Source organism: Anastrepha ludens, chromosome 4 (genome assembly GCF_028408465.1).
Source record: "Anastrepha ludens isolate Willacy chromosome 4, idAnaLude1.1, whole genome shotgun sequence".
NCBI classification, from domain to species: domain Eukaryota; kingdom Metazoa; phylum Arthropoda; class Insecta; order Diptera; family Tephritidae; genus Anastrepha; species Anastrepha ludens.
In genome coordinates this window covers 50,142,089-50,156,886 of record NC_071500.1, presented here as the reverse complement: position 1 = coordinate 50,156,886, position 14,798 = coordinate 50,142,089, and the positions used below count along the sequence as shown (strand labels likewise).

The 14,798-nt window shown below is 38.1% G+C and overlaps 1 protein-coding gene across 5 annotated transcripts in view; it reads right to left on the bottom strand.

The window, feature by feature from the left end:
- Positions 1-7,904: 7,904 nt before the first annotated feature.
- LOC128862248 (uncharacterized) overlaps positions 7,905-14,798 on the bottom strand; it is a 31,739-nt gene continuing 24,845 nt past the window's right edge. For all 5 annotated transcript variants that reach the window (XM_054100770.1, XM_054100771.1, XM_054100772.1 and 2 more), the window contains exons 3-4: positions 8,352-8,897; positions 7,905-8,281 (exon numbers count right to left, since the gene is read on the bottom strand). In XM_054100770.1, the coding sequence (XP_053956745.1) occupies positions 8,391-8,897 (507 nt within the window). In that variant the 3' untranslated portion in view covers positions 7,905-8,281; positions 8,352-8,390. The remainder of the gene's footprint in view (positions 8,282-8,351; positions 8,898-14,798) is intronic.

The window sequence follows — 14,798 nt, the reverse complement described above, 5'->3', positions numbered from 1 at the left end:
TGCCTTAAATCATATTAAAAAATACTTTGGCTTATAATTATTACTTTAATTTTAGAGCGTTTTTTATTTTATTCTTTTCGCAAAGTAATTGACGTGCATAGGTAAATGTTTTATAGCTGAAAGAAGAATGTACAAACGACTGACCGGCTTTTTGCTTCTTAATGGTAAACTTTTTTTTCAATATTGTGTTTGTTTTTAATTCCTGAAAAATGTTTAAATTTTCTTCCACATATCAGAGCCAGGGTAGTTGGTCACTGTATCAACTTTAAATATCTAAATATCAATAAATCAAACAAGACGGACTTAAAAGCATGAAATCGATAGTATCTTTCTTTTTCTTCTTTATTAAGGAAGTAACCAAGGAAGCAAGGAAGGGAGAAAATAGTTTCAAAATTGTATGTGTCTATTCTTTTTCTCAGCTCGTTTCCAGATTTATATGTTTGTAAATAACTGGCCGACAAATGCTTATCAGTTCAAAAGATACACCACTTTAGTCTTCCGCAAAATATGAACGATAGGACCTTATATGTAAGCAGCATTGAGAAGAGTGATTCTGAGTAAATTGCAGGATCACCCTTCATATGTATTGTCAATTCCTACAGTATGGGTCAAAACTAGAGTACTTCCTTTGATGATTTATAAGCTCAATAATTCACACCAGCTTCTCACAAGCAGTTTTAAGTACCGTTAGTAAGAGAATTCAACTAACAAACAACAAACTAGGGCCAAGCCAATATGGAAAAATTGGGGATGCTTAAGTTTAGACCATTTCATTCTTCAGTACTATGGATATTTTCAATTTTAGTTTTTTATACTAAAAGTGTTCAATAATTTTTCTTATGTTTTATCAATACCAAATTCATACGAAAAAACATGGTACAATAATATATAATACTTTACATGGCTTTTATTGAATTTCTTCGCATTATTAAAAATTCTTTCCTTTAGTTTTGGCCAATACTGTACATGCATAAACTTCGGTATTCTTTATTTGATTCATTTTTCAGTGAAACGGTTTATTTATTTGGAAAATTTCGTTCAATAAATTTTTTCAAACTCATTTTTGGGTTGGTTTCATTCATGGTTTATTTTTTGGTGAATCTTTTACGAGGATTGCTTTAAATATTTCTAGTATTGAGCACTTCTAGTTTTGTCAGGTACCATTTGACGTTTCTTTTAGAAAGTTTGACATATTTTACCATAAACGCACTCTGGAAATGCTACTGGACAAAGTTCTTCGAAAATTAGTTCGAACGAATGGGAGAGTATAATGATTATTATGGAGAATATTTTGAGAAATATATAATAATACCGCCTTCGGGTGCCAATGGTAGTTTTTCCATTGTTAGGTCAGAGGCGTCATTCGTTATATTTGCACTCGTGAACTTGACGGCTTCAGTATATAAACAGACAGGCGTTTAACTTGCGCCACCTTATATACTAAATATAATATATTTTTGACTACGTACTGGTTACAACTTGTCCTATTATCTCTGCAAGTAAAATGTTTTCAGTATCCCTCATTTTTGTAAAGAGAAATATAATTGTTTTAAATGTATAGCCCTAATTAGACGAAGGCTTGGTCTGCGTGAGTTTTAAGGCGTTAGGGGTAGTCAGAATTTTCAAAAAATTGGATTTTTTGTTGCATTTTATTAAAGTAGAATACCTTGAAAATATTTTGTGAAAATTAGAAGTGAATCTGACAAATACTTTTCGAGTTATTCAACAATTAAAAAAGGACGCTCGGGCGCACCGGCGCTAACAGCAGCTGCAAGCAACCGACTTTTCGGGTTTTATTGTTATGAATATCCAATTTGATGCATATAGAAGTACGCCTGAATATATATATTTCCAATTACGGTTGAAAAACAATTATATGACCCTGGAAAAGATGACACAGTGTAAGTAATTAAATAATTCGTATAACTCTACATAAACCAATAGGAAAACTTTAAATGCGTTTTTCTCAAAACTATGTTTTTTGAACTGGTGATCAGTGTAACTTAAAAACCGCATGGTAGATTCCAATAAAGTGTATACTGTTTTTGACGAACTTAAAAACCCAAAAAACTCGTGCCTGATCGAAGGATTTTTTTTTTCAAAAATTTAAATTTTGCTTTAAACAATTTATTGTCGATTTTTTCTCCAAAATCTGAAAAATATTTCCTGAGGCAGCCATATTGTTAATTTTGAAAAAAAGCTTTCATCAGGCTCAAGATTATCTATTAATAAACTAATTTTTCTTGTCCGATTGATTTTAGATGAATCTCCAAGGACTTGTGATGATCACCGCAAGGGACTTCTGGAGAAACGGGCTCCACACAAACAGCGATAACTTTTACAATTATTATTATTATTATTTTTTTTTGAAGTCGAAATGTGATGCATTAATGCTATGTTTTTATTTTTGTAAAATAAAGCAATTGACTAGAAAAGAAAATTATTGAAAATCATCATTTTTTCGGGCCTCTGACTACCCCTTTTAAAAATACAGTTTTTAAACCAAAAGAGTTCCTTTGGTTGAATTATTTATGAGCTAAAAGTATTCATCATAATGGTATATACATACATAAATAGATACATATATTTGTTAAACATTCTATACCTAAAAATATGGTTATTGTTTGCGGTAGGCAAACTACATCTACAACCGTTGAAAAATACTTAAGAACAATGCGTTGGCAACCATATATCCGCTTCTTTTATCGGTGCGTTCATTTATCTATTTCTCTTGAAGGGTTCGCATTGATTTTTTTCGTTTTAGTAGGAGCACTGATATTTTTGTGAGAAATAATGGGTGGTTAAATTTCAAGGGCCGATGTTGAATATGAACCACACCTAAACGTCAACGACACCGTTAGACTTCTTTGGGGTTATTTGAAAGAAAAGGTGCACGTCAATAAGCCAGCAACAATTCAAGAGCTAAAGGATGAGATAATTCGGCACATTAACGGCATAGAACCTCAGTTATGCCTCAGCGTCATCGAAAATTTGGTCCATCAGATGGAGGTGTGCCGCCGAGGCCGCAGCGGCCATTTGGCCGATAATTTGTTGTACATGTAATTGAGCTATACCAATATTATCACAATAAAGAGAAATGACGATAATTTCTTAAAAAAATTGTATTTTATTCAAAACTAACACCGGCCCTTGAAACTTAACCACCCTTTATAATAGGGAACGATTCGGTATTCCTCTAAAATTTTGTGAATTGTTATCTTTTTTATATGGTAACTGGTAGATAAGTTAAAAAAAAATTCGGAGTATTTCTACAGTAATTTTCTTTAGTGAAACAATTCAATAATATCGAAAAGATAAAATTGCATCCTAGTTCTTCGAAAAACAATCAAAGAGTTGCAAAACACCGAATTATCTTACAGTGCTAATATATTTTTGCTATTTTAACACAACTAAGCATTTCATGATGGTTTTTGATGCTTTGAAATATTTTTCTGAGTATAAAAAAGTAGAAAACGTTCCTTGAAAAAAAGAAAACGCGAAACACTGCCAGCAAGGGTGATCGTTAGATTATCAAAACGGTATCCAACAAAGAGTGCTGCTGACAACCATCTAGAATTCGTGCATCTGAAAAGCCCAGTAATGAAAAGAACAGTTGCGCTTCGATTGGTAGCAGCTGGTCTTCACGGTCGACTGACATGGAAGGCTCATTAGTAATAGCATCGCCAACATCGACAACACCAAATTGATTTTGCTGGAGAGCACATATCCCGGACTCAAAATTTGTCACGATATATTTTATTCAACGATGAAATGCAAATAAATGGAATGGCTCCAGATGATGAGAAGTATTTGCGGCAGTCAAAACATGTAGCATTCGACCCCAAGTTCGTCTCACCAATCATAACCCACGGGGGAGGATCAATAATGGTAGGTGGCTGCTTTCATAGAATGGTGTCGGACCAATTCGTCGTATTGAAGGTAATATGGATGTCATGGTCAAGTTCGTTGAGATAGTTCAAAATGTAAAGTTCAACAAGACAATGATTGTGTGGCAAAAAAAAAGTATTTTGGAGACAATTTGATCACTGTTCTGGATTGGACATCTCTGCCCGACTGCCGACTTAAAATTAATGCACTCAATACGCAGAATATAACAAATATGGATCAGTAATTTGAAAAGGCCAAGGCAGCACGAGAATCCATTTCTGTTGAACGTTGTAGAGGTTTAATAATGCCAATGCACAGCACCTTTGCAATATTAAAGCATTTTTTATGATGTGATTATTTTGCTTAGTTTCAAAGTATTTTTCTCAAAGATATTTCGCATTATACTAACTTTTTACAGGAAGTAAAAAATTATGTTTTTCTTAGGCAGATTGAAAATGTTTTAAATTTAATATATAAAATATAACCTAATATGCATAACATTTAAGTGATTTCACTGAAAAAAACTTCAAATGGAGAGAATTGAGTATCAATCTTAAGTATTTATCAACGGCTGTACCGATATATGTACCTACCTATAAGCAACAAGAGCAACCGATCAGCTTAATGATGTTTCCTAAATAGGTTTCAGTCCAGCAGCATTCACCAAAAATTGATTAGGGTTGTTATATGCTGATACTCCTACAACTATAACAACTAACTGTACAACATTGGCTCGATCAGCACTGAGCTTTTGGCTGAGGCGAGGTTTCGAATTAATGTGTGGCGACAGCCGAAATAACTTTATTTTATATTTAATGCGTTTCCTTTTTGTTCATACTTGCACGTAGGTATTATTTAATTAACAATTTCAGCAGAGTATTTTTTATAAAAATAAACTTAAATCACCTTTATATAAATATACAATAATATGCCAATACTGGTATAATTTTAAAGCTGTTATACGTGCATACATACATACAAATGTAGGTCGTGGTATTAAGTAAAAAAATTCATACCGGTAAATAAATTGAAATGTTTACATAAATATAATAAAAATACCTACTTTATTACTTTCTGACGGCTTTATAAATACTCAACACACCGAGGCTTTTCAAACATTTTGCTGTTTCTCGGTGCTACAAATATTGAACTTTCTGCGGAGGCAAATATTTACACATATTTTTAAAGCTTGGAATTTCTGTTGTTTCTTTGTTGTTGTTGTTTTATGAAGAACTGAAAATAAGCAAACTTATTTGTTATTCCATAAAATATGGGAGCTGTTATTAATTTTGATACTGTTTTTCTATTTATAAAATAAAGTACAATACATTTTTTAATATTAATAAAAAGCCTCTGGCAGTTTGGCTCGTTTGGTTCACTACTCATCTATTGACATATTTCTTATAACGATATTTTGCCAATCCACACCGATACCTAATTCTATATACATATTTTCATATTCAAGGGGATTCAAATACTGTAATGATAGAAATAGTATCGCACACTCGACTTGAATGCGAAATTGTATGAATTTTACTACATTTTTTTAGTAATCCATTTCCAATCCGTATCTGTTACTCAATTGGGTTTTGCTCTCACAGTCCGTTACAACCTGAACAAATAGTATTTGTAGGTTGCCATACCTGACATTTTGCCTTTCCTATTCGCCACTTCTCTACTCCCTATATCTCTGATCGGCTCACTTAACGAAAAATTTGCATGTGAAAGCAACAAAAAATTATTTTGTTGATGGTTATATCTCATAAAACTGGTATAACTCACTATTTTACAAATAAATGGCATAGTACTGAAATCACGTTTTACGTGAAATGCCTGTTTAAAGAGGGATTATAATTCCTTCAACTAATTGAGTTTTCTCCCATATATTGTATGTATACATATATGTAATAAATCCTAATGTACACTCCAAATATTCACATTTTATCAGTACATCTCTCTTTTTTATGTCAACGTATCTACACACATTTTTAAAAATATTTGTGCGAACATTTTAGTTTCAAATAAACCGCTTTGTTTTTTTTCGTATTAAGATATGCATTTATGTTACAAATATTTATTCAGATATATACGTAATATAATTATGTAAGATAACATGTTTTATGTGTACTTAGTTTGAATTAGTTGGAAGTTTCAATACTTTTCGAAATCAATGTGAACACCAAATGTGGTAGATTTTAGTAAAGAAATTTCATAGGTGCACTTGTATGTATGTATGCATGTTGTTATACTATATTCTAGAAAGTAGGCGGTACCCCTCCTATCTGCAAGTCAGCTCATTAATTTATCTGATATTGTCCTGTATAAAACACATTTTCTTTACTATTCACTGAAATATCGCATATCTCGCATTTTTGAAAATTCCATTGCATGAAAAATGGTCGTGATTAACCCCTATATTGGTAATTTTCAATATAAACCTATTCTGTGTCTAAGGCATAATATGTAGCTTTCAAATGGTTGAGCATCAAAGTTATCGCGTGTGTCCATGGGCGGATAGACAAACAAGACTAAATCGAATCTAAATAAATAGATTTATTTATATAATTGGCCGAGCTCCTACTCCTATTTCTGGCGTGCATCTTGATATTGCTCCCTAAATGGAGGAATCTATAATTTTATGCCGCCTCCGAAAGGAAAATTTTTTATTACGAACAGCTTTTTCTTGGCAGAAATACGCTCGGAGACTTACTACTGCTTGCCGAGTGGTATTACGTATTAGAAACACATTTTTTGCTATTTTATTTTTTCGTATCCTCAGCGAACTACCAAACGGTTGTCACGCACCAACGCATTCGAATATCCTTAATATTTTCTCAAATAACATCAATGCATACGAGTATACCACATTACATACGTACCTAACCAAATACCCTGTAGTGAACAGCCAAGCTCACAGCAAGTGTTCTACTTTATGCACTGATATTTGATGGCAGAAGTCATACCATCACTGTAAATGTGAATGTTTTAAACGATAAGGATGTATGTTCGTATGATACGAATGCATATTAGCTGACTATTGAAATTCCGTAGTTTATCACCTGTAAAAAAAACCAGTTACTAGCTTACAAAATATATAGAAGACCAAACAACTCCAGCTTCAAAGCAAAGTGGAGAAAAGGCACATAGTTCAGAACTAGTTCGTTTGACTGCAGGGTGCATATAACTGTATATACATATATATACATACATACTTGTACAATACAGTAACCGCCAAACTATCACCATGTTGCTAAATCGAAACAAGAGGTCAAAGTGTGGTGAGAACCTGGTTCTTCGGCTCCGAAAGGAGTTCATGTTCAGAAATCGGTCTAGAAGGTGTTAGCATCAGTTCTTTTGGGTTTCAAAAAGAATTTTATTTGTGGATTACTTGCCAACTGGCAAAACAATAAATTCTGAATATTATTGTAACCTTTTAGATCAATAATCACTAACAAAAATGCATGCGTTTTTCATCAAATGATGAGGTCACAACAACTGGTGAAGCGTATTTTGCAGCCGTTCCTGATTCCCATTTCAGGGATCGAATTCACAAAGTGGAATCTCGTTGGAACAAAAGTAATGATATTCAAGGAGACTCTACTGAAAAGTAAAGTGAATTTCAAACCATAAAATTGTGTTTTTCTTATCGAGCCGCAAAACTTATTGAACAACTTAGTGCATATCTTTTTCACACTTTTTTAAAATAGTAAGCTAAATTCATAATAAATAGATGATTTGGGAAATTTTGTCATAACTGAAATGACTTATTTGCAAATACTCTGGCTTCCCTATATTCTATCTTTCGCAATTTTGTCGTGTGTTTCCTTTACTCCCACTCTAATCGTTTGGTGAAATTTTAATTTTTCCATTCCACCTTTTTTTTCTTTTCTGCAATTCCACCTTCCTTTCATAGCTATGCCATTTTCCTCTAGTATTTTCTTCATTCTCTGTATCCAAAATAACGACAATTCCCTCTAATTTTTTTCCGGACTATTTTCAACCGCAAATATGTTGGATTATGTTATACCTATATACACAGAGTACATTATTTTCATTTTTATTAAAATTAACAGTTCACAGTTTGCTTAAATTAAGAAATATAAATATAAGAATTCTGGTGGATAGAAATTTTTTTTGGCTTTTTCAAATACACAATTTCGAAACTAGTGTCTAATTACAGAAATACTAAATACACATAAAGCTGCAATATCTACAACATACAACATACTGAGGCAAAAAATTATTTTTGGTTGCTTTAATCCGTTAAAAAAAAAAAATACTCTCTTAAAGCTTTAAACATCAACTACTTTGTATGGACTCATTGATATAACTTAAGTACGCATCAATTTTTCACTTGAATCACATTACACCGCTGTCGATATCGTTTGGTAAACTGAAAACAGATAAGTTAAGTAGAGTGAGAGCTATTTGATTGAAAAGAGAGCTGAAACTATGAAAATCACCATCAATTGACTAAATTATCTTCAGCATTCATAGCTAGCTTAGGCCTCCGTCTCTTCCTCCTCATCGCCTGCTTGTTGCTCGGGTGAGCGCAAATCGATTGCGAATCTTTGCCGTGTTGGCGTAATGCTATCGGTCTGTGATGTTTTACCTGTCGCACCTACAACCCGCGAATACTCTTGAAATGCGGCCGCCAGCGCATATGTAAGTTTTCTAGCCGTTGCACGACTATCGCACACGAAAGCGTGCACTTCGAAAGGATTCGGATGTTCTTCATCTTTCACGACAATCATTGCGAATACGCGGTTGAAGACTATATCTTGTACGCCATATGAAATGGTATCAATCGGATATGACCAATTATTTATATTTGATTGTGAGCCTATTATGTCGACAGTAATGCCTTCAGTTGATACTTTGAGGTTACATTGTGTTAAGGGTTGTTTGGGTGTCTTGCGCTTGGCTGCCGAAACCATGATGTCCACCGGGCGTCGGGTATATTTAATGCCCCAAATTCCACGAGCCACTTCGCAGCCTACGTATTTTACCTAAAAGTAAAAATAAATAGTACATTTCCTTATAATTTGAAAATACATAAATGGTATAAGTATTTTATTTTGCAACTAAATACATTTCAACGTATTTTATAAGTGTTGCGAGATTATTGCCTCTAGCCGAGCAAAAAGCTTTTTAGACTGCGGTTTGATATAAATGCCCAAAAACTTAAAAACATTGCCTTCTTTTTCATTGATGGCTTCTTAACCCATTCGATCCCATTGTACTCGCTTGAGTACAGAAAAAGCATCTTTTTCGAAACGACGTCAAAAGCCAACGCTTACAAATTTTTAAATGTACTCGCCACTTTATAATACAGAGCAATGTCGAAAAGGAATACACATGTTTCTCCTTTTTTTTTTGAGTCCCGTTATCCGTTATTCACTTGTCTTTGCGTGCACCTTTGCTATTTTTCTTCTTTTCATGGTTTAGTTTGCAATAAGCTCTGTGTTTGACAAAATCTAAGTTATCACGGAAAAAGTTCAGTGTTGTAATATTCATAATACATATAATTTGTATACTTTAAACCAAAAAAACCAAAAAAGTTGTGGAAAAGTGCATTTCGGTAGGTTTAAATTCTAGTGTACTCGCATGGGTACAGTGGGAACATTCATATATATTTTGTGTGCATATTTCATGTAGATTTGGTAATGGATGCAAAAAAATTTTACGGAAAGAGGTTTCGAACCTTTCTGCGGCCACCGACTATATTGAATCAAGCGACCGTAGTCACTTCGACTTCGCTATTATACCGCCAAATACCCACTGTGACACAGATGAGGAGGACATTGAAGAGGATAATATATTGCGTGATGATAATCCAACCTTGGAATCGTATTTTTCGATTCTTCTTTACGTCATATGACCTTCTTAGAATTTTGAAAGAACAAGGATTTAAGGCTACTGGGACTGTTCGTGAACGGCGGACCAAAAAATGTCCTCTGAAAACGAACAAAGAACTACAAAAGAAGCAACGGTCTCCCCGTTTGATTTTATGTAAGTTTATCATAATGATTTATTTGAATAGTTGTTTTGTATCAAATTTTGTAGGTTTTCTGACTCAGGAATACTTTTTGTGACGTGGAATGGCAATAGCGTTGTGACAGTGGGAACAAACTTTGATAGAATTGCACCTTTACATACCGTCAAACGATGGTCAAGACAAGAGAGGCGCAAGGTGAATGCCCAGCAGCCGAAGTTGATAGCGGAATACAACTCAGGAATGGGAGGAGTTGGCCTCCACGACCAAGCTTTGAATACTTACAATATAAAGTTTAGAGGAAAGAAATGGTGGTGGCCTCTTTTCTCCACAATGAAAAGCTCGTGCGTAGTAAACGCATGGAAGCTTTATAAAATGGCAAGTAAGAGTCAATGCGACTTGTTGCAATACCAACGTGAAATTGTGCGATTTCATTTACGCATTTATAATATCCGGGACATATCTTCAAAACGATCGACAACGGCATCAATAGCTGGTTCCTCATATAACCATTTTCCCAAAAGGATATCGAATCAGCTGAGGTGCAGGGAGTGTCACCAAAGAATTCGATGGATTTGCGAGTTATGCAATGTAGCCCTTTGTGTAGAGAGAGAATGTTTCAAAAACTTCCATACTGTTAACCGAACAAATAACCAAGGAAGTCTTTGAAAGTGTCTTTTTATTTAATACTCCATATTTTCATATACAGGCAATGTATATACATATTATCCCATTGTACTCGATTGGGTACAGCCCAAAAAATGCATTTCTTTGATTTTTTTTCGTGTTTTTTTTTTTAAGGAGCTTAATTATACTATTTCAATAAACATTTTATAAACGCATTTAAAAAAAATTGTTTTATATAAGGTTGGGATTTAATGGGTTAAATAAATCCACATCTATTACGATATGATATAAACGTATGCAGATCTTGACAGGGCCATTTGAGTTCATATTCGAAAGCAGTTATGATTACTTGATTTATAACTAAACACCATATCGGCTCATCTCTAAGTTCGATAGGCGGGCACGTATGTAAATAAAGGGCAAATCCCACCAAGACTGGTATTGTCCTCTTCACCAAAAGGAGAAAGCTTTATGGACTCGTTCTGCCTAAGCTAAAAGGAGTCACAATCCAGCTATCCAAGGAAATTAATTGAAACAAAGACATCCAAAGCACTGACAGCCTTGTGGCAGTGCAAGTGGGGTTTTTGGGAAAACGGATCTACACGGCTATGATAAGACCTATTATCACCTATGCATTAGTGGACTGGATGAGTAGACTCCCTCTTGTGGGAGTCAGGAGGACCTTATCGGGAGTACGACGCACTGTGGCCATCTGTTGCATCGGAGCTTTGGGGTGCCAAGGAGCCAAGCTGGTCGCTTCTTAACACATCAGTCCCGAAGACCTCAAGCCTGATTCGAGCGAAGGCGGGGCAGACGCACAGAAAGTGGTCCGTCGTCTCATCCTCCTCTCCACATGCTGGGCAAAGTGCACTGTCTGAGATGTCCACCTTTTCCATGTGATTTGCCCATAGAAGGTGGCCCGTCATCAGTAAAACAAGCCTCCTACAGTCACCTTTGCTTGTTTTTGTTTTTTTTTTTTTTTTTTGTCGGGAGAACTAGCAAGTGCAGCACTCAGACATTAATTGAGTCCATTGTACTACACTTGGATTCCCTTTTAATTTTCTTTAAATCTACCCGATCTCCGAAGAAATCTGAGTAGATCTTGTGGGTGCCAAGGAGCCAAGATGGTCGCTTCTTAACATATCAGTGCCAAAGACCTCAAACCTGATTCGGGCGAAGGCGGGGCAGACACACAGGAAGTGGTCCGCCGTCTCATCCTCCTCTTCACAAGCTGGGCAGAGTACACTGTCTGAGATGCCCAACCTTTCCATGTGCTTTGCCCACAGAAAGTGGCCCGTCATCAGTCCAGCCAGCCGTCTGCACTCCCCTCTGTTTAATGACAGAAGGGTTTGCGACAGTCGATCGGACATGACAGGTAACATCAGTTTTGTCCATCTGCAGCCTCTCTCAGTCTGCCAAGCTCGCTTGTGGGTAGTAGTTACCCATTTGCTAACCGTGGCCATGATGGCCGCAGAGGGGAGTGGCAAAGCGGGCTCTGGGCCAAAGAAGTTGGCTTCAGAGCCCATCTTAGCTAAGGACTCAGAGGTCTCGTTACCCGCGATACCCACGTGTCCCGGGACCCATGTTAGCATCAGGCTATTATGTCTGCCGACATAGTTCAGCCAGGATTTACAGGACTTCACTACCCCTGATGTGGTTTGAGGGCTGTCTAAGGCCATAAGCGCTGCTTGGCTGTCGCTACAGACACATATAGATCTGCCTCTCCATCGTTTTTCCACAACAAAGTTCATCGCTTCTTGAACTGCATACACCTCCGCTTGAAACACAGATGCATGTATTCCAAGAGCAAAGTGCAGTTTTGTCCCGCTGGATTCCACGTAGACCCCAGAGCCGGAGCCATGCTCGGTCCTGGGGCCATCCGTAAAAATGCGAAAACAGTGTTTGCCGGGCTCATTTTCTGAGTCTCCCCACAACTGAGCCTCTGGTAGCACTACACTGTATCTCTTTTCAAGTACGACTCTTGATGGCATCGAGTCAAGGGGCATGGAAAGAATCGTTGGATCGATGTCCATGCCTTCTCTGTGTTCCAATGCCGGACAAGGGCCGTACCAGTTCCCACTGTGTTTCAGTCTGCAGATGGCCTTCAGGGCCTCTCCTCGGATGAAAGCATCAAGTGATGGTAAACCAATCAGAGCATCTAGTGCCGGACCTGAAGTAGTCGGAAAAGCTCCGGTGCAACAGATGGCCACAGTGCGCTGTAGTCTCGATAAGGTCCTCCTGACTCCCACTAGGGATAGTCTACTCATCCAGACCACTGATGCATAGGTGATAATGGGTCTTGTCATAGCCGTGTAGATCCATAGGACCTTGCTAGGAGAGATACCCCACGTTTTCCCAAAGACACCTTTGCACTGCCAGAAAGCTGTCAGCGCTTTGGATGCCTTTGTCTCAACGTGTGATTTCCATAGGAGCTTACTATCGAGGATTACTCCTAGATATTTAATTTCCTTGGATAGCTGGATTGTGACTCCTTTTAGCCTTGGCAGAACGAGTCCGTCAAAGCTTCCTCCTTCTGGTGAAGAGGGCAATACCAGTCTTGGCGGGATTTGCCGATAGCCCATTCGCACAGCACCAAGTGTAAATCATATCCAGAGTTTTCTGCACTTCCCTGCAAATGTTCATAAGCGAGGGGCCTGTTACCAAACAAGCAACATCGTCCGCATATGCTTGTGCGTAGACTCCCGACTCGTTTAAGGTGGTGAGTAGAGGATCGATTACCATGCACCAGAGTAATGGAGACAGCACACCGCCTTGGGGGCAGCCTCTGTTAACCCCAGATGACACCTGCAGATCTTCCTCTGCTCGCACCGAAACGATTCTTTGGGCCAGCATCGAACGAATCCAATTTACTAGCACCCGGTCTACGCCGTGCCTACTAGCAGAGTTACACATACTATCAAAAGTGGCATTATCAAACGCCCCCTCTATGTCTAAAAAGATACCCATAGCGTAGTCCCTCCTGTCGATGGCCAGCTCTACCCTAGCAACAAGGTTTTGCAGTGCCGACTCGCAGGATTTTCCACTCTGATAGGCATGCTGAAATAGAGACAGAGGGTGAGCCTTCAGCGACTTCTGACGTATGCGCAGTTCCACCAGTCGTTCGACACTTTTCAGCATGAAAGAGGTCTAAAGCTGAGTGGTCTAAAGCTTTTGGGGCTGGTGTAGTCGTCTTTTCCAACCTTTGGGATGAAAGCGACCCTCACCATCCTCCAAGAGCGTGGTATGTAAGCCAGTGCCAGGCATGCCGAGAAGATTTTCTTCAGGGCTGCTGTCACGAACTCTGCACCCTCCTTCAGCATGGCAGGAAATATGCCATCTGGTCCGGGCGACTTGTAGTCGCCAAAAGATTTGATGGCAAATCGAATGGCGGCCTCATTCGCCACAGATCTGGCAACGAATCAGTCATGCCGAGAAGGTGTAGCAGCTCTGACAACTGCCTCTATCAATAAGGGCTGTTGCCGGCTGATGCTTATCTGATTACCAGGAAAGTGAGACTCCATCAGCAAGCTGAGTGTCTCACTTTTCCGCTCCGTGAAGGAGCCATCAGATTTCCTAAGTGACCCCAGCTTTGCCGTTGGGTCCCTTTTCAGGATCCTAACCAATTTCGCCGTGTCACTCAGAGATTCAATACCGCTGCAGAATTCCCTAAATGAGGCTTTTTTTCGATTCCCGAATAAGCCTCTTGTAGTTCTTCTGAACATCACGGTATCGCTCCCAGTCCTCTGCAAGGTTAGTCTTGAGGGCCCGGTTGAGAAGTTTTCTCGACTCACGCCTCAACATCTGGAGCTCTCGGTTCCACCACGGAACGGGAGTCCGGCTAGGGAGAGGTCGAATTGGACGGGCTGACTCAAAACAGTCGGTTAGGGCAGCGTTGAGTTTCTCAACAGCCGCCTCAATGGCCTGTTCTTTTCGAAGTCTTGGTGGCGCAACGTCAAGGTCCCGCAATGCCTCCCTAAACTTCTGCCAGTCTGTTTTTCTTGGGTTTCTAGAGGGCAATGGCATTTGTGCCTCCTCGCCACACTGAAACTCAATGTACCTGTGGTCCGAGCACGAATCTTCGGCAAGGACTTTCCAGTTCTTGATTGACCACCCAAGTTTTGAGTTTGATAGGGTTAGATCAATCACCTCCTGTCTTCTAGCCGTTACAAACGTTGGCTGTGAGCCCTTGTTTTGTATGCCTAGGCAGGAGGACGCGATAAATTCGAATAGTCGAGAGCCCCGTCCATTGCACTTGCTGCTGCCCCAGATTGTATGCTGGGCATTAGCA